At 42.3% G+C, this 19,998-nt stretch overlaps 1 protein-coding gene across 1 annotated transcript in view; it reads left to right on the forward strand.

Annotated features, from left to right (window-relative positions):
* Window positions 1-19,998, forward strand: part of PEPD (peptidase D) — a 153,042-nt gene that overhangs the window by 109,698 nt on the left and 23,346 nt on the right. The window contains exon 12 of the mRNA XM_071567681.1: window positions 4,228-4,376. Coding sequence (XP_071423782.1) covers window positions 4,228-4,376 — 149 coding nt within the window. The remainder of the gene's footprint in view (window positions 1-4,227; window positions 4,377-19,998) is intronic.

A 19,998-nucleotide genomic window follows, 5' to 3' on the forward strand; every position in this document is an offset into this window, starting at 1 on the left:
ATCCCTGGAGGGTTTTCAACTGAGATTGGCCGTGGCACTGAGTGCCATGATCTGGTAAAGGGACTGGAGTTGGACCAAGGGTTGAACTTGATGATCTTGAAGGTCTTTTCCATCCCAATCCATTCTATGATTCTGTGATTAGGATCTCTCTCAGAAGATTTTGAAAGAGGTTGAGCTGACTGCCTCTGCTTCAAGCTGAATCAGTGAGGAGATTGACATATAACCAAGCATCTCTGTGGTCAGCCACATTCCTTCTCCAGCCACCATCCCTTTCAAATGCCTCAGAAACCTGAGAGCCTCATTGATCAGCAATTCACAATTGCACTCGTGCTGAAAAACGAGTGGAGAGAGGGTTGTTCTGGGGTGAAATCTTACCTCATTCAGCAGAAAACTGAATTCAAAATTAAGTTTTGTAATAGGCAACGTATGCAGGCTGCTGGCACTTAATTTATCTAAAAGGCAAATATAATAGTGTTTGGAGAATCTTTATTAGGTTATTGCATATGTTAATCTGTCTTAAACAGTTATTAAAACATAAGCCATAGATCAAGATGCATATATGGCCTATTTTCACTTTTGCATTTAATTTGTTCCTATTGCTGCTACATTTGATAACAGTCCAAATAACTTTAAATAGCTGCTTCTGTACATGACCCTTTTAACATTGCACTATCAGGCAAGTAATTTTGTACATGCAGTTGAGAACATACTGGAATACACTAATAATATCTTTTTTTCACTAGCAGTTTACCTTCTTACTTCAGGATAAAATAAATGTATTCTTTCTAAGGAACCTGTTTTAGATTTTTTTTCCACTTAGAAAAAAGGAGAAGATAGTAGCCAGTCATGCATTTTATTTGAATTAAATGTGCTTCACCACTTATTTTCCCTGGCAACCAAATATAAAAAACTGGGATCTTCTCAGGCTTCCATTATTTTCTCAGAATAACTACAATATTTGGGCTATTTCCATGTCTTGGGCAACATCTGAACTAATGGATGTGTTCCCAACTGAAGTTAAATGGCAGAGAATTGCCCATAAGAGCCAAAGTATCTCCCAAATGCCCCGTTTGGTTTGGATGCTTTCTCACTGAAGCATCCAGCCTGGATGGGCTGTTGTGCTCTGTGGTGGAATTTGAAAGATCATCTTCCCTCATGTCTCCTCTTGTCTGGAGGCCAAGAAACCTGAACAAATGGTGCTTCCTAACTTGTGAGCCTTGTTTTGGTGTACCGTCAGCTCTGGGATGTTTTTTTTTCCATTACTCAGTGCCCCAGTAACTTGAAAAAAATATTTAACAGCCACTGAGTGATGAATGGGTTTGAGAAAATGCTGATAAGGTTAAAGACATAGCTAAAATTTTACCTCTGGTTAGTTCAGAGTAACTATTTTCCAGGTAAAACATATGAAGGATAGCAACTTCCAGGAGATGTGGACAAGGAGTTTGGATGTTGTTGGTCACAGCTTTGCTGTCCCCATGCTGACTGGGTATTTGCACTTGTGAATGCAAAAGGGTTGGGCCACACAACTGCTGCAGATCCCACAAAGCACCACGGAATTCTATTTGTGTTTTTCAAAGGGTCAGTCTGGAGTGGGTTAAAAGATTTAGAACTGCTCTGAAATCTGTACCTACAGCTTGTAGCAGCTTTTTACATGACTTTTAGTTGCTCCAACTAGTTTTCTGTATCCATAGATTATCTGTGAGTATCTTTTAGTTATTTTTAGAAGCAAGTCTAACCATAAAATCAAAACTTAGGCAGTGTTGATGGGGTTTCTGATTCTGAGGTTTGGCTAGGCTGGTGTACAGTTGCTATGCTGGTGTCTGATATTTTTTTCACGCTGTGCATCTGACATTTTCTGACTGTTGTGTATCCTTTTTTTCAATTAGCAACTTTGTTATAACATTCTGTGTTTCATGTTTAAGTGAACATACATAATGTTTGTATTGGCTTAGTGTGTACATAAGTAACTTTGCAGGTCTCTGTAGCTCTCCTAAGGAGTTTGCTCCTGCAGCTTTAAGCCTTGTGCAGCTCTGCATCTGTAACCACTGGGTATGTTCCTGAAGTTCCAGTCCTACAAGTCTCTGTGCAGGTGAACCTTGCCCAGTTTGGGTAGGCTGGCAGTGACCTCAGCAGGGCTTGCTCTCAGTGCAAAGATTTGTTCATGGAGGAAATTGCAGGGTGGATTTTAAAGTTTCTTGGAGTAAATCTTCTTGAGTATGTGCCTGTGTATGCAACGCAGCAAGAAGAGTCTGCTGAAATATTCTTCAGCTTTATCCTCATTGCCTTTGTTTACTCACTGTCCATTGCTTTCAGGAGCAGGTGTGCTGGAAATGGTGAGCAGCTGAGTGCATATTTATCCTTACCTAGGCACATTTAATCATAGAATGGATTGGGTTGGAAAAGACCCCCGAGGTCATCAAGTCCAACCCTTGGTCCAACTCCAGTCCCTTTACCAGATCATGGCACTCAGTGCCACGGCCAAGCTCAGTTTCAAAACCTCCAGGGATGGGGAATCCACCCCCTCTCTGGGCAGCCCATTCCAATGCCTGAGCACTCTCTCTGCAAAGAAGTTTTTTCTGCTCTCCAACTTCAATTTCCCCTGGCAGAGCTTGAGCCCATCGTGCCCCCTTGTCCTATTGCTGAGTGCCTGGGAGAAGAGACCAACCCCCACCTGGCCAGAACTTCCCTTCAGGCACTTCCAGACAGTGCTGAGGTCACCTCTGAGCCTCCTCTTCTCCAGGCTGAACACCCCCAGCTCCCTCAGCCTCTCCCCACAGCACTTGTGCTCCAGTCCCTTCTCCAGCCTCGTTGCTCTTCTCTGGCCCCGCTCCAGCCCCTCAATCTCTTTCCTCAACTGAGGGCCCCAGAACTGAACACAACACTCAAGGTGTGGCCTCCCCAAGGCAGAGTCCAGGGGAAGGGTCACTGCCCTGGGCCTGCTGGCCACACTAGTTTTGGTTTGCTGGCTGGGATGGAGCTGTGCTGCACAGTTTTCCTAATCCCTGCTGCAACTGGGGCTCAGTGGCAGAGGGGCCCCCAGAGCAGTGCCCTGACTTCTGCTTGTGTTGTCTGACTGAGCCTGCCATGAAAAAGCAGCAAGAGGAAGAAAATTCCAAGGTTTTCAAGCACAGTGAGGGAAAATTGTATTTCTCATGATGATCCACCTCTCATATAGCTGTTTGGGGTGGTTGGAAGAAGACTTAAATTATTTCAACTCTGACTCATTACCTTAGAAATCAGGAGATCACACAAATCCTGTGTGTCAAGACCAAAGTCTTAGATGTAAAATGTGCCTTCTTGTAATCAATATAGGATGAACTAAAGGGGTTATTCTCTGGTCCAAATGGTTATTTGGTTATTTGCTGATTTCTGAGCCTGCTGAAAGCAGTGCAATGCCTTATCAGGGTAGGGTTGTGAAGCCTTGCAAATATCTAACATGGCCCTCACAGGTTGTAGAGTCACACTTTCTATTCCTATGGATTGGTTTTTGGCAGCTGAGCAATGAGTGGTGAGTCATTTATTCATGTATAGAATAATTATGCTTCTCAAGAGGTAAGTCAATGTTTTTGTCCCCATAAAATTTTTTTTCTCTCTGCCTTTGATGCAGAAAACTGTACTACACATACTTTGGTTGGATCTTTCCATAATGCTTGTTCCTTCAATTCCTGGTAGGCAAGGTTGTATAATGGAAGGTCTACACTGTGAGCAATGGTACTCAGCCTTTATTGGGGACATTGTATTTAAACCATCGGATGTGTTTTGACACTTTCATACAAAATGACATAATTAACATTTCTCTGTTAAGTGGGAATCTGGTTTGGGTGCTGGATGCTTTATGTGGTGGTGGCATTTCTCAGAAAAGAAAAAAAGAACCTTTTTTTTTCTGAGAAGAGGTCCAAGAAACTGAAACTGAAGAAATTGAAGTGGATTTCTCATATACTTTTTTATTTTCCTTCCTGTGTTTGCTCAGCATTTCCATCCAGGACCAGCACAGCCCATCAGGGTGTCCATCTAAGCCATGTGGGACGCAGATACCCTTCTGCTGGGAGATTCCAAGGAACTGTTGTCTCATGTTACTGAGGAACAGCATTCAATTAGTGACTACGTGGCAAACTACCAAAAGGCTGATGATTTTAAACACAGAGCAAGAAAAGGGTCTACTCTTACATGTTCTACTGCTTCTTTGGGACTCACTTTTCCTTTCTTCCTCCTGTGTTTCCTTTGCAGCCTGTTTGATATGGGAGGAGAGTATTACTGCTATGGCTCTGACATCACCTGCACCTTCCCAGCCAGCGGGAGGTTCACGGCTGACCAGAGGGCCGTGTACGAGGCCGTGCTGAAGGCGTCGCGGGCGGTGATGAGGGCAGTGAAACCAGGTACAGATCAGCACGAACTGAAACGCTTCATGGCAGAGTTCAGGCTGTCCACTCAATTATGTTTGTGTTTGAGAAAGTGCTGCAAAGGAGCAAGATGATAAAATCAATTTCCATGTCTGAGCAGCTCCTAATATATAGGGGTAGGACACACAACACTTTCCATGCCCTTTAAAAACATAACACAAAACCAATTATCAATACTATAATATTAATAAGATATTCTAATAATACTTTTTTTAAAATTCTTTTAATCTAATGATGAAACTTTTTACTCAGTGTTGTAGTTTGAGATTATTATGTAAATTCTCTCCCCTGCCACTTAACTGCCCAGGCCAGCGGTTAACAAAAGAAGCAGTTAACTGTGATCGCTGGGGTTGGTGGCAGGTTTGTCTCTTTTGGTTTTTTTTTGGATATTCTCCTGAGTCTTGGCTCGGCGGAACGGGGGAGTGGGGGCTCCAAGGAGGCAGGCTGCCCTGCTGGTTACTGCTGGGGTTTTCCCTGGCTGTCTTGCCGCTGCCTACTTCGGACCACCTTTTCCTGCCGTGCTGCTGCCTGCCTTGGATTTGCTGCTGGTTGCTCGTACCTTTCTGCTTCTTGGACGGGGAACACAGGGGGAAGAGACTGAGTCCATCTGAAAGCCCACTGCTCGTCTGTTTCGCTGGAGAGGGACTGAAACTCACTCTGCAGCCAGCCGGGCTGTGACAAGGACACTTAAGTATAACCTTTTCTCCCGGAGGAAAACCTGCTGGGTTTTGTTGTTGGTTTTTTTTTTTCTCTTAATGGTGTTGAGGAAGTGAGTTGCACTAGTCTGTTTACATATATATATATATATATAGCAGTTATCCTTCTTGTATTAAAATTCCTTTTCTTAAATTTGATAAAGAGTAGTGTGATTATTGTAGAGGAAGCCCCTCCCCTGCTTGTGGGTAAAACATTTTGGTTTTTCCCCTCAAACCGAGACACTCAGTTATGTGTTTATACTGCCATCTTTTCAGGATGCTCATGCCAAGTGCTGAAGTCAGTTTGGGTGAACACGTGCTGTGCTTCAGTTTGTTCCAAGCATTTTCTGTATTTTATGTGTAAGCTCAGTAGAGATCTTCTGTTGAAAAAGAGGGTGGAGTGTGCATCTTTGGGAAGGATAATTAGCAGTAAAAAGCTTGGAAAGCACTGGCTATTGGGTACTTCTCTGTATGCCTTTAAATTGCAGGAGAACTAATGGATCAAATATACCTTTTCATAATTCAAACAACTGTCTGTCTTAATGAAAATCTCATTTTTCTGTGATTCTGCTTTCAAGGCAGCAAATAAATGTTTAGAGCTAACTGCTGCTGTGATTTTGAGTATGTCACTGGTGAAGGTACTTGAGCATTTCTCAGTATTACTAATGGAACAGCTTTGAAAAGAATGTGCTGAATGCACAAAGCACATTTACCCTTTAAATTTGCTGTATTAGTCTTCAGTAATCAGGCCTTGAGTGCATGGGCTTTCTGGATTGCCAGTCAGAACATAAGCAGTTTTCCTGACATACAAGCTGGCAGCAGCACTGTTTATTTGAGCAGCTTGGAAGGGAGAAATAACACATCAATGCTTGTCTGTGAAATGAGACAAGATATTTGTCTCATTAAAATAACAATGCTCATTGTTATTTTAATAAAAATGTTATTTAATAACAATATTTAATAACATTGTTATTTGAATAACAATGTGCATTCTCCATCATCTGCTATTTCTCCCTTGAAGAATCTTGTCCCTATCCCTCTTCATAGTTTGCTTTGCATTTCAGTGCCACCTTTAATTCCATGCAGCATTTTTGGCAGTATTTCATGCTAAGAGCTTGCAGACTCTCTTCAGAAGTTGAGAGCTGATGTGATGTTGTGTTCAGGATGGTGTAGAGAATTCCTCAGTTTGCTGAACACTATTTACAGCATCAGAAAATAAGGACATACTAAGTTGAGTATTTCTGAAAAGTAGCTGCAAGGACCATTTATTAGCTTTGGGAGCTTGAGATTCACAGAGAGAGAAATCATTATAAATGTCTGGCAGAAGATGGGAGTGAACTTTCTGTTCTCACTGTGCTTTAGTTGTCTTGCCTGTTTGAAAGAATGGTGCAAATATGCATTTACACTGTTCATGAGGCTGGGAATTGTGAATTTTCTATCCACAGAAAACTTTCATTGGTTTCATTCCTTCTGTACCTCAGAGGAGTGAAATGCAACCTGGGCCATTTACAGTCTTGAATTACAGACCCAGTTAAGAGTCCTTGGACGTGCAGAAAATTTCACCATCTGAAAAGTCTGCTGTTTAGGTCCTTTTTAGGATCTACTGGAAGACTGGTTTTGTGAAAAAGAAGAAATGGAAGTGCTGACCTTTATAGCATGGTTAGTGTCACATACTTCTCAGGCTGCTGAGAAAGCCCAGAGCCCCTCGAAGGGCGGGTGCAAACTGAATGCATTGTCACTGCTGCCCAGAGGGAGACGTTCCAGTGGGAGGGGCTGCAGCCTCCTTGAACAGACCTAACTTGTTAACTCACTGACTAAAGCCCCAGGATTTACTCCTGGGGGAGCCAGGTACTATCACAGATAATGTGAATTCAGCTCTTCTCCCTGTAATACTTTAGGTCTCTGAAAAAGGAGGCAGAGAAGCTTGCAGGATTGGAGGCACTACATTTAAAACCCAGACCCATCATGTTTCAGTCAGATTTTCTAAATTATGGAACCCATGCTAATTTTTTTATGCTATTATTTCTGTTTGTCTTCATTTCCCAGGGTTCCCAAGATCCAAGACATCCAAGTGGTCACGTGGCAGGGCAGACTGAGCAGACTGCACACAGCAGCTGTAGGAAGTGGGGGTTCTCTCCAGCTGCAGAATTGGGGCCTTAACTGTGCCCTGTGGCAAAGGGTCACAGGGGACATCTGGTTGTTGTCTTCAGGATGTTAATGATTTCTGGGACCTTACTTGCTGCAAGATAGGGAACGAGGACTTCAGGGAGAGTCACTAAGCAAATACTGGGTTTCATACCTGTGTTTCTGGAAGCCCACACAATTGTTAGCCACCTTCAGTATTCTCTATACATGTGTGTAGCTTGGCAATTTGCATTTCTTTTTTTCAGTTTGCCTCTCATGAACCTAATTAACTCCTGAGTGAAGTTACTTTCTGAGAGATAATAGACCTCCTAATACATTTGGTTCATACTTCTATATACAAACAGTTGTCATATTTTTAAAAATACTCCAAAACATTGTATTTCATCACAGAAAAGCATTTATCTGACTACATCCTGTGCATGGTCCAAATGTGCAAACAGCTCTAATCATATATATGGGTTACTCTACCTTCCAACTGCAAGAACAGAATTCCTTCTGCAAGCCAAATAATATATTCTGAAAGTTAAGAAATACTCTGAGGGATTATAGCCCAAGTTCAGTGCAGTCGTCACAACTGCTGCCACAACTCAAATCTGTTTAAAATAAAAGGGGAGAAAGACATCCTCAGTCTTGCATAAGCAGCAGTTTTGAAACCACAGAACATGGAGCTTGTATGAAGGCAGTGATGCTTGTCAGTCACTGAAGCAGAAGTGAGAAAGGTGTGTTTGTGTGGCACTGCGGTGATTGGGTCTTTCCTACAAGGTCAGGCTCAGGATCTGAGATGTCAGAGAGGAGTGTTGCATTTCTGCTTGGGGGATATTCTTAATTGTGTCAAGTCCATCTGCATTAAATTTCCTCTTCCACAGAACTAAAGTACAGGGACAGATGTGCAGAGCATTGGCACTTCCATTCCCTTCAGTGGCTGAGGCATCATCTGCTTCTGTCTCAGAACAGTGATTTGTGAAACAATTTCTTTTACAGAGATATTCTACATAAAAAGAACTGTTAAAAAAGAGTGAAATTGTAAAGCCAAGCATCATGAAGTGTTGCAGAAGTTAGTGTCCTAATTTGCCTCACTTCTGCATTGTTTTTTAACCTCATTAAATTTGCCAAATTGGTTGAGGGACATTAGATGCAGTTCTGGAGCACATCTCCCAGTTTACTTTCATCTGAAATGAATTCAATTCATGCTTCAAAACTGCACTGTGGAAACAAAAACACAGTAAGTGGGGACAACCAAGAGATTTCACCTCTAAAGTATGATAGGAATTAAATTGTTCTATAGATACATTCATTGTTTCTCCCTTTGCTGTCTTCACACAATGCATATAACAGTAAGAGCTGAGTTAACGAGCAGCTATTCAGTAATTTAGTTTAACCTTTTGTTCCATGTATGGTCCAGAGCTGTTTATTGCCTACTGTTCAAAACCTGTTCTGAATTTCAAATTATCAGCATCCTCACCGGTTTTTCTCAGAGTGCTCATTGTAACAGTGCTGGGCAGGCAGTGAGTTTGCTTGCCCTGCATCTCAGTGATGTGGAAGTGGGCAGCAGTCCCCCTTCTGCAGGCAGGGGCTCACAGGCTAGAGGAGCTGGTGGAAAAGCTTTGACTCATTCGGGATGCCAAGACTGAAATTCATGAGACTCAAGATCTTTTTTCAGGGAGTTGAAGGTTTGCTCTTGCTCAAACCCCAGCTGTTCTGACCTCTGTCACAGCTGTTGAGTGCCCAGCCTTCCTGCAAATCACATTCCAGATTGGCAAGCCAAACTCTGGTAAAATGAAAGAAAATGATTAATAAACAAATGTGAAGTAAATAAATAAAAATAAACCCCCTCTGTGTTTGAAGCAAGTTGCTTAGCATCCTGCTGAGAATCTGATGCAAGAATGGTTGCTAATTCCCAGAGGCCACGTTTAGGTGCATTTGCCATGCTTGCCTGCTTCTGAAGCCTCTTGTTTCTTTTCCTGCATGTTTTCAGCTCTTGCAATAGATGGAAGAGGAGTTATATAAGGAACAGATATCTTCAGTGGTTGAGCATGAGCTGTGCTTGCCTTGGAAATGAGGTAGCCCTAAGAAGTAAATAATCATGGGGCTTCCTGTGGATTTGCATCTTGTGGTTGGTAGCAGGCTTTGGTTGATCTGGTGAAAACTTTTCCCCTGGGCTGAGGTAATTCTGAGCCTCTCCTGCACCTGAATTCTCCTGTCTGTAGTAACACATGAGTGAATGGTGCAGTTTTGCTTGCATCAGGCCCTCTGTCCTTTAGCCAGCTGCCTACACTACAAAACATAGCACTGGGTCTGTTCCTCTGGGGAGTGTCACTGAAATCCTCTAAAACTTTTTAAAGGTGTTATGTAGAATTGGAAAAAGCACCATCATCAAAAAGCTACTATTGAAATCCTCTGTAAAGGAGTAGATGGTCATGTGACTAAAGGATTGGACTGTAACATGTCAGCACTGAGAGTTCAGGCAAAGCTCACACAGACAATGTCAGTTGATGTTGCTCAACTCTGGAGTCCTTGATGCTACAGCCATAAAAATACTGCTTTTAGTGTAGCTCCCCCCAACCCCTGTAATTGCCCAGGCTTAAAAAAGCAAACTGTGGTGGAAAAAAAGTACTGTGTAGCACACCCTCAGTAGGCACAAGGCTGCAGAGTGCAGGGGTTGAGGGCAAGGTGTGAGGTCTGGGCTCTGATGGCTGTGCCAGCCCCACTGACAGCTGTCCTGGCAGCAGGTGAACACTTGGACTGCAGGGGTAGGTTAGAACCTTTGGTAAGCAAGTTGGACATGTCTGTTGGTAGTGGAAAGATCTGAAGGACTAGAAAGGTCACATGTGCATGGTTCCAAAATCTCTCTCAGTCCTTTCTTTTTCCCAGTTGCATAAGTTAGATCCAGTGTCAATGTATTAGCTTTGTTTATCCATCATTTTCTGCTAGTTACACCTGGGAGACCGTTATTGTTTGCTCTTTGGCATTGATATAAATCTACTTGAAGAAATGTGTAAAATAATTTGTTTTTCTATAAGTCCCTCTCTGAAATTTCTGGAAAACAAGTTGCTGAAGAAACATGATCTAGCTTTCGAGTTATCAGGATTTGGTACCCTCCTGGCATCCCTGCTGGCCTAAATCACTCCATACCAACTCTGTTCTGCAGCATGGCCATGGAAATGCCAGTGACACAAGCAGAGGAGATGCTGCTGCTGGTCAGTGCCTGTGTGCTCAGTTGTGGCTCTGGGCAGGGCAGGGAGGGCTGTGCTGGAGTGCCTGGCTGGGAGGTGCATTCACACGAGCCCACTGATGGCAGGGAGCTTTCTGGGGAGTAGCTTCTCCTTTTTTCTTCAGCAAATGACTGTGCATTTGCACCACGTGCAGCCTCACAAGTGATTTCTGCTCTTTATTATTTGGATTGTTATCTTAAGTATTTAGAGAATATTAATGATTGACGTTCTTTGAATTTAATTCCTAGGTATGAGGACAGTATGGTTGCTACTTATAGAAAGTTTCTATATACAGTTTCTATTTATAGAAACACTGAAGTTTTGTAAATATATTAAATTGCTACTGTTTTGAGAAGAACTAAAAAGGAAGTAGTCTTATCTTTCAGCTTTACAATTAAAACTATTTTGGATTAATGCACTAGAGCATAAACAGAGTCTTTAAGATTAATGAGCTAAATTGAAGCAATCACATACTTTCCATTTTCATCCCTTTGCAGCTGCGTACTGGGACCTCCAAGCATTATTCCCTGCCTTCTCTGTAAAGTAATGGAAAATCACAGGAGAAGGGGAAGGAAGGGAGCTTGTGCTTAGCATTCCTGGTGCTGCTGCAAAACTTGTTTTGTTTGAAAAAACTAACAGAAAAAACCTTCTTTCAATCTCTTAAGTTACACACAGTAGTATTTGGGGTGCAAGGAAGAAGGAATGAAAGCACCTCGACCACAAGGTCTATTGTCCTAAATTCCAGTTTCAAAAAAGATCTCTTTGTCTAGCAAACTGCTCCCAAGGAACAGTTGAGTAAGGCCAGGTTGGCAGCCACTCAAGTCCCTATCTCTACATTTATATGATTTAAAAAGCTTGTATATCCAAAGTCCCCATTGAATCGAAATTGCATTCAGACTTCAGCTATGCAGCTGGGAATATTTGCTGATTGATGTTTGTTTGTTTCAATAAAATGAAAAATAAAAAATAGTTCCAAATATGCACAGAAGTTGTTGTTCACCACATTAGTTTCTGTGCAGTGTGAAAGCTTTTCTGCTCAGGACACTGACATTACTACAGGGTCTCCCTATAGAAATTGTATCTCTGCATTTTTTCGAGTTGGAGCTCATCTTATGTGAATATCCCCATAGTTTACTATCCAGGACAGTGAGTATTGTCTTGCCTCTGGCTTTCAGGCTTTGCTTTTCTGATAAATGCTGTAGAGCAACATCTTGAAGAAAATCTCTGTCCCAAGGCCAATATCTCTGATAACACAAGATGGAGGTTTCTCCATCTTAGGGCTGGAAGATTCCTTGCCGGTGTTTCAGTTTTCACAGAAATCAAGTTTCACTTAAAAGCATGAGTTCTTTAAGCTCTTAAATCCTGTCTTCCAGGATCAAAGATCAGCCATTGCAGATTTCATTGATGCCAGGATTGCCATATAATCTTGGAGCAAGAAAGTACAGTCAAGTACACTTCGAGTACATTTCAGGCAAAGAAATAAACCCACAAGTCAAGCAAATAAAAGATCCTTTTATTGATCACATAGATATCAGCTAATCCTTAGAGCCTGACAGAAGTGCTGTAGATGCCTAATAAATGCAAAGAAGTAGTTCCCAAAAGACTGAGGTGTTCTGAGATAAAGGGGCTTAGGGGAGCAGGTTGGAACATCCAGGGAGGGCAGGCCAGCAGTGTCTGGCTTGAAGTTCAGAAGGTTCTCTGTAGGTGATGGTCCCTCCTCTGCCTTTGCTGCAGGTGCCTCTCTGGGTTGATTCTGCAGTTGAGAATAGGTGTCTGAAGGTGTTTCTCTAAAGTGATGAGCAACCCTTCCACTCTGTCATTTTCTTTTCATGTTCAGACAATTTAGGGCCCAATAGTTTGAGGCACAGAATGATTTAGAGAAGGGCATTAGACCCTTCTGTAGGTGTAACTCTGAGGACTTTCTCTGAAGACCAGGAGAACCAGCCCTTGTGAGTTCTCTGGTTTGAAACGTGACAGATCCACGTGCCATACACAGCCTTGAAACCAGGCTCATTGTGTTGGTTTGGGTTGGTCCTGCCTGGGGTGTGAGTATTGGCCACTCCTGATTTCCCCTTGGTAGCAGAGGATTTGTGTATTTGAAGGTGCAAGATGCAGAACAAAGTTAATCCCACGTGGTCTTTGTCTGGACAGCTCTAACTGCACAAGAGCTGAGCTGCTGTGTGAAACTCTCTGTCCACTTTTTGTGCTTTTCTCCTGATTTCTTCAGGTTTTGTTTATTGGTGTAGCTTCCTAACTGCCTTGCAGTGAAGGGCTTGTCTTACCCAGTTTTCCCATGTACTTCCTTCCAAGGAATGCTGTGAATTGGAAGGACAAAACAAAGCAGCCACTTAATTTTCCAGTGTTTTGCCTCCTCCCTGTTTGTCTTATGCTGAAGGATTGAAGTAATAAAGCTGATGGAGGTAGAGGGGGAAGCCCAGGGACCTTAGAGGGTGAATGGTCTGTATTTTGAACATCAAAATGTGAACTTTGGGTGGTGTGTTCTCCTCTGGTACCTCAATATTGAGGCACAGTTCTTTCAGTGGGACTGTCAAGAGGAGGCAGGTTCAGTGACCCCCAGTACTTGTTTTGCAGATCATGGAATCATAGAATCAATTGGGTTGGAAAAGACCTCTGAGATCATCAAGTCCAACCCTTGGGCCAAGTCCAGTCCCTCGACCAGATCATGGCACTCAGTGCCACGGCCAAGCTCAGCTGAAAAACCTTCAGGGATGGGGAATCCACCCCCTCTCTGGGCAGCCCATTCCAATGCCTGACCACTCTCTCTGCAAAGAATTTTTTCTGCTCTCCAATCTCCCCTGGCAGAGCTTGAGCCCATCGTGCCCCCTTGTCCTATTGCTGAGTGCCTGGGAGAAGAGACCAACCCTCACCTGGCCAGAACTTCCCTCCAGGTAGATAACCTGGTTGAGACAACAGAAAATGCTGGGATTTGAATTCAAAGTAGCAATATGATTCCTTATTCTAGTTTCTAATAAAATGCCTCTCTTAAAGAAAGATTAGTGGAGAGTTCAGCTCTGGTAGGATAGTACTGAGACCAAGGATTAGAATCACTCAATTAGAGAACTGTTTAATTGAAAACTAATAGCTAGGACACCTATTTGACATTGCAGATCATATTCCCAGCAGTTGTTTCTGTTATGAAGTTGAGCAGAGTTGTGTGTAGGAACCTGTGCAAATTCAAAATTTGCAGCTTCACAGATTCCTGCTTCTCTTTGACCGTGACAGTTCTGTAACTTCCATGGAATTCCAATTATTTTTGTTTTGAATATATTGCTTTAGAGTAATTGTTACAGTATCCAACTAGGATTGACATTTATTATACCTAAAGAAAATAACTCTAACTTTTATTAGTATTTATTCATTCCAAGTTAAGTACAGGCACAGTTCTTATTCAGATGCAGTGGGTGTTTTTTGCATGGAAGTAATTTGAGTTTTATTTTATGTGGTCCGGAACTGTGCTTGGTAGAAGACCATGTGGACATGCTTCTCTGTGGTGCTGTATAAAAACAGTAGCTGATTTTGATGAATTTTTAGAAGGAAACTGGACTGTAAACTGGAATTTTTGACAATAGCACAACAGGGAAGGGTGTGAGAGCACAATCTATTTTACAGTTTGTGTAATTTCAAAGTTCCCATATGAACTATTCCCATTCAGATTGTCCTATTTTAGGCAAAAATTATTCTCAGAAATAAAACATTAATGACAGAAGTTGAAGATTTTATACCAATTCCTCTGAAGAACAAATGCTTTCAGGGCATGTTGTAACCAGTACTTGATATTCACAAATCTTGCTGAATGACATGGCAGTATTATTTTTTCCCCCCTTGCAGTTCAGAATGTGTTATTGTGTTAAAAGACAGATTGGAAAGTAAATCTTGTTAATGTATGTTTTGAAAAGCTATTTGTAGTGTACCCTCTCTCTATTGAATGGAGTTGCCTGTATGTTTCTTGCTGGCATGAATGTTCATAAATAAGTTTCCCTTTCAATCCTGACTCTCCCAGACTGATCCAGCAAAGATAGTGCAGCTCTCTGGGATAAGTTCATCCTGGTTTTGCCAGTATAAATTGGTTAAAGCACTGCTACTGCTTAGAAAATAAAAGCTGTAGGTACTAAAGGATGCACTGAGTACTGACAAGCAAGTTGAACTTCTTGATTCTTGTGAGATACCAAATAAAAATGGTGTCATTGATTCTGGAGCTCTCACAGTTGGTCGTGTAACCAAACAGTGCCCAGAACAGCAGTAACCTACAGCAAGAGGTGAAAGAAAAGGCAGTATTTTCTGCCAAATCCAGCAGATCCTGCAGCCCTTCAGTGGCAGCAGCAGTGTGTTGAAATGCAGGATTTTTGGCTGCAAACCTTCTGGGAGCTGCAGTGACACACAGGAGCTGACCCCTGCATACAGTGACCGCTGCAGCCTTGGGGAGCCTGGAACAGCCTGAGCTGCTTCCAAGTGGATGGAAACAGGCACTTGGAACAGCTGGGCCCTTCTGCCCTGCAGTCCCTCTCATGGGAAGAATTCTGAGCAGCATTTGGGGCAAACCTGCAGCTCCCCAGCACAGCTGAACATGGTTTTGTCACTACTTTCAGGGGTTCCTCAAAGATGTGGCTTGCACAAGGCAGATACATTTAGACATCTTTACAGACTCAGCCTAAATTGCCTCTAGGTTTTTTAGCCTTTCTGTAGCTAATGGGTTTTGGTTTCAGGCTTTTTTCTTTTTTTTTCTTCTTTTAATCTTTTTCTCTTAATTGTAGCATGTAAAATCATTAAATTGCACAATTCTGGTTTTAACAGTGACTTTGAAGGAATAAGCTGCCTGTATCTGCTCTGATGTGCACAGATTTTCTCCCAGCTCAGTGTTCAGGAAATGTGCTTGTTATACATTGTAGTATGACTTGAAGTGCAAAGTTCACAAGTCCTTCCATCTTGACACTGCATCAGCTGGAGCTGTCAGAGTGCAAAGCTGCTAGACATAGATTATGCTGTTTGCCCTGAATCTTATCTTAACAGTCTTTTCTGAGCTTCAGGGATTGATAAGTTTCCATACTGCAATCATTCCTTCCAAGCACTTCCCTCATTCCTCCAATCTTTCTCCTCTTCTTTTCAGCATACATCCATGTGGAAGGAAGAAATAGGTAAAATCCACAGTGTCTGCCAGCACTGCTTGATCCCAGTGCTGCATCCAGACAGGGAAAGAATCCCTCCTCTGCTCCATGTCTGCACCTATTCATGTTGCTTTTCTTAATGTCTCTGTGGCAGACTGTTACCCTGTTGTTGCCTCTGATGTGTGACAGCTCAGCTTGTGCAGGGTTTCTGCTGGGGAGGATGGATTTACTGCTGAAAGTTGCATCATACTGATGCAAAAGAAATGTCGTGGTACACCTGAAAAGCACAGTGCTGCTCAACCTTATGGAGAGGAGTCCGAGTTTCAGAGGTGATGGGCAGTAATCTCTGTTTCCCTTCAGTAACTCTCCCTCCTGCCAGGAGTCCAGCATGTGGCTGGGGAATAGAGGAGTGGCTTTTGAAGGAGTGCAGCCTGGTTTGGAGTTGTGGCACTGGAGCTCAAGGCACAGGGCAGGGTCAGGTCTGGGAATCCCTGCAGTCTGAACTGTGGGTATTTGTGGGTGTGACACAGCGGCAAGTTCCATACAGTTCCCTCTTGGGACGGGAAAGTTAACAGGCTCTGCTCATCATATGGTGGCCAGTCACAGCCACGCCACTGCTGTAAAATAGGGTCTAAAATTGCATCCCTGCTTTAGGCACCTTGCAGCCATCTAGGGCTGACCCCATGAGCCTAGAGGTAGTTCCCTACACAGTATATCATAGAATAGAATCATAGACTCAATTGGGTTGGAAGAGACCTCTGAGATCATCAAGTCCAACTCTTAATCCAACCCCACTTTGATTACCAGATCATGGCACTCAGTGCCACGGCCAGTCTCACCTTAAACACCTCCAGGGATGGGGAATCCACCCCCTCTCTGGGCAGCCCATTCCAATGCCTGAGCACTCTCTCTGCAAAGGATTTTTTTCTGCTCTCCAACTTCAATTTCCCCTGGCAGAGCCTGAGCCCATCGTGCCCCCTTGTCCTATTACTGAGTGCCTGGGAGAAGAGACCAACCCCCACCTGGCCAGAACTTCCCTTCAGGCAGTTCCAGACAGTGCTGAGGTCACCTCTGAGCCTCCTCTTCTCCAGCTCTGAACTGCTGCACTGTTGCCCAGACATTGCCATGTTTGAGTACAGCATTTGGGTTTCTTGCCCCATGGCTGAGTTGCCTTTCTTGGTGCTGCACGAAACCGAGCTCAAAAACTGAGCAACTATTGAGTATTTCATGCAGTGGCCCAAGAGGAAAGCACGGAAATCACAAATATGACAAATGTTTCTCTAGCACCCAAGTGAAGAGGGAAGAAATAATTGGTTTTAGTATTTAAATGTTGTTTTGTTTTGTTTTTTAAACTGGGTTTGATTGGAATTTTTAAAGACCTATTGTTTTATGTCTGATATGGTCACTGCCAGTTGGCAGATTTTAATCTGTTCCAGTGGGTTGGACTGGCTGGACTGGGATTATGTGTTCTGTCTGCATTTCAGTGGCACTGCCAGGGGACATTGGGCCTTTTGCCCTTGTCTGTGGACACTCAGAAATTAAATGTAACTTAACCTTAGCACAATTTGGGGAGAAGTTACTACAACCTTGCCATACTCGTTTTTTTAGTAAGATTGTGACATCTGTGCTGGCAAAAAAATCCCCCACCCTACAACAACTGAAAAACCCTGTTAAATCATTTGTGGTTTAATCATTGTCACATTACAACCACAAAGTACCCTAAGTAGTGGCCAAAAAAAATCCTGTTAGGCCTTTTCACAGTACTTTCTGACCAAAATGGCTAAATACCATGCAGTAATTTCAAATTACTTTTGTGTGCTGTTTCTACTTTATGTTCTCAAATGGGTTCTAATAAAACATCAGAAAATAATCACTGGAATGAAAATACCAGTAAGTTAACAGCAATGAGGAACAGTTTATAGTGTGATGTATTGTAGCAACTCATCTTTTTAATTCTACTGTTTAAAATGTTATGGTGTGTTTGTTAAAAGATAGGGATGCTTGTGATTTCTGGTTTCACTAGAAGCATTTCTTTCTTTTTTGGGGAGTTGGAGGGGAACAAAAATCTCCTCCATTGATAGTGTGACCAAAGAGGTCATAGGTTATTGAAGAGATCCTTATATGATGTTTCTGAGTCCCTAAAATGTGGTGTTTTATCTGAAATATTGTGGGTTTGGCAAATGGACAATTAGAGAGGAAATAATATTTTAGGAAGCAAAATGATATTAATTTTATTTTTTTCTTTTCTAAGAGTATCAGAAACCATTTGGGTTGATGGATAGAACTTTCAACAGAACTCTTTTAGCAAATTTAATGCATTAAGTTTGCCATTTTTAAATGGCATCTCACACCTCTGCAAACCTCTGCTATACTGATTGAATGGTGTCTGAAAATGAATAACCTCCCTAGTTTTATGTTTTCTGTGATCTTCTGTGTTTCATTATCAGACATCTCCACTGTCTGGTCATTGCTGTGTGGCTCATTCACTTTATATCTCAAGGAGTTTCAAGTGCTTTGGTTGCTGCAAAAGGTGTTTTTTGTCCTGGTCTCTCCAAGCAGAAGCTGCATGGCAGGTGACAAATCCCAGCCTTGGTAACGAAGCTTTCCTGGGGAGCTCTTGCGGGCTCAGTGACCTGTATTACCCAGGATCTCACTGGCCAGAGAATGAAGGAGGGAGCAGACACCTCATCAGCAGATTTTTCCTGAGTACAGACTCTTTTGGTACAAGCTGCCAAAGTCCAAGGACCCTCCAATCTAGCTTTTTAAACCTCATCTCTCAGTGGACTATAATTGGTTTATAATTGGGCTTAAAGATAATAATGTAACTAACCTTTTTACACAAAAGGCATATCTGCAACTATCATAAACCTTTACAGACAAAAAATATGTCTGCAACAATGATAAACTTCACCAAAGCTTAAAAATAGTAGTCCTGAATAATACATGAATAAAACATCCTAGTGAGGTGATTGGTGGTGGCACTTCAGTGCTGGCTGGTGTTGGAAAAGTCACCTACTGGGGGCACGGGCTCAAGCTCTGCCAGGGGAAATTTAAGTCAGAGATCAGAAAAAAATTCTTTGCAGAGAGAGTGCTCAGGCATTGGAATGGGCTGCCCAGAGAGGGGGTGGATTCCCCATCCCTGGAGGTTTTTAAACTGAGATTGGCCGTGGCACAGAGTGCCCTGATCTGGTAAAAGGACTGGAGTTGGACCAAGGGTTGGACTTGATGATCTTGGAGGTCTTTTCCAACCCAATCCATTCTATGATTCTATACTGCAGTAACTCACATAGCTAATGGTAGAGCCTCTTGTGTGGAAGTTGTTTCTTGTGGGTTTTAGTTGGTTTTTAACTGCCTTTTCTCCCTCCATGAATGCTAATACAGTGTTTGCCTTCTGCTGCCTCAGCTTGCACAGAGCTCAGCACCAGTGATCCAAACTCTGAAGTGCGTGAACATCAAGTAGCCTCCATGCACTAAGGATTCTCTATACAAGATCATGTTCATTCAGTATTGTTTGGCTGGTGTGTTTTTTCACATCTGCAAGTCTGCAATCTGTTGGGCAGATTGTTCCTGGCTGCCCACACAGAGTCTTTCTTATTATTGTTTTCTTTAGCATGGTAAAGTCTCCTCACATGGGTGTGTGCACAGACAGCTGAGCACAGTGTAGGTGTCTCTGGGCTCTAACAGAGGGACTCTCATGTTCTCTCTGCAGGTCCACATTGCCGAGTTGCAAACATGTGAGAGTACCAAAAAGTTCTGTTCGTGGCTTTCCTAATTGAGTTATCAGCTTGATCAGCTATCAACTCTGTTTATTTTTTTCCTTCTTTCTCCACTTTTTGCAATTACTGAAAGTTCAGTGTCTACAAAGGAAAATTAGATTAGCAGAATTTAAGGACTTCTGCTCTTTAAGTGTAATTACTAGTTAACTGAATGACACTTGAGTGCAGACTTGCCACTCAGTCTCAGAGTCAGCTGGACTTGCACAAGCCATTGTATTATAAAGATTCCAATTGCCAGATAAAACTAATACAATTTTAGGTTTAAAATAACTTCAGAAAGAAGAATAACTTTAAAGGAGTTATATATATTTCTGCTTACTCTGTTTAAATGTATACAATATATTCGTGTATTTTTGTATAACATGGACTAAGAGACCTTTCTTGAATTATGATGGCTCCCTGTTTCAGTATATTTTGTTCTGTACTTTTAAGTAGTTGTCTCATTACTGTAAAGTAGTTATTTCTCTTCACAAAATTAATGTTTTTAAATCGTAAGGGTAAAGGGAAATATTTGAAGATTCCCATTTAGATCCTCTTTCTCTCTCAAATTACCTGTTTCAAAAAAGGGGGGGAAACCTGTTTGTATGTTTTTATTAAAGTTTATTTGTAGCATGATGGGAATCCTCTCACATCAAGCAAAACAAGGT

Source organism: Pithys albifrons, chromosome 12 (assembly GCF_047495875.1).
Source record: "Pithys albifrons albifrons isolate INPA30051 chromosome 12, PitAlb_v1, whole genome shotgun sequence".
NCBI classification, from domain to species: Eukaryota; Metazoa; Chordata; class Aves; order Passeriformes; family Thamnophilidae; genus Pithys; species Pithys albifrons.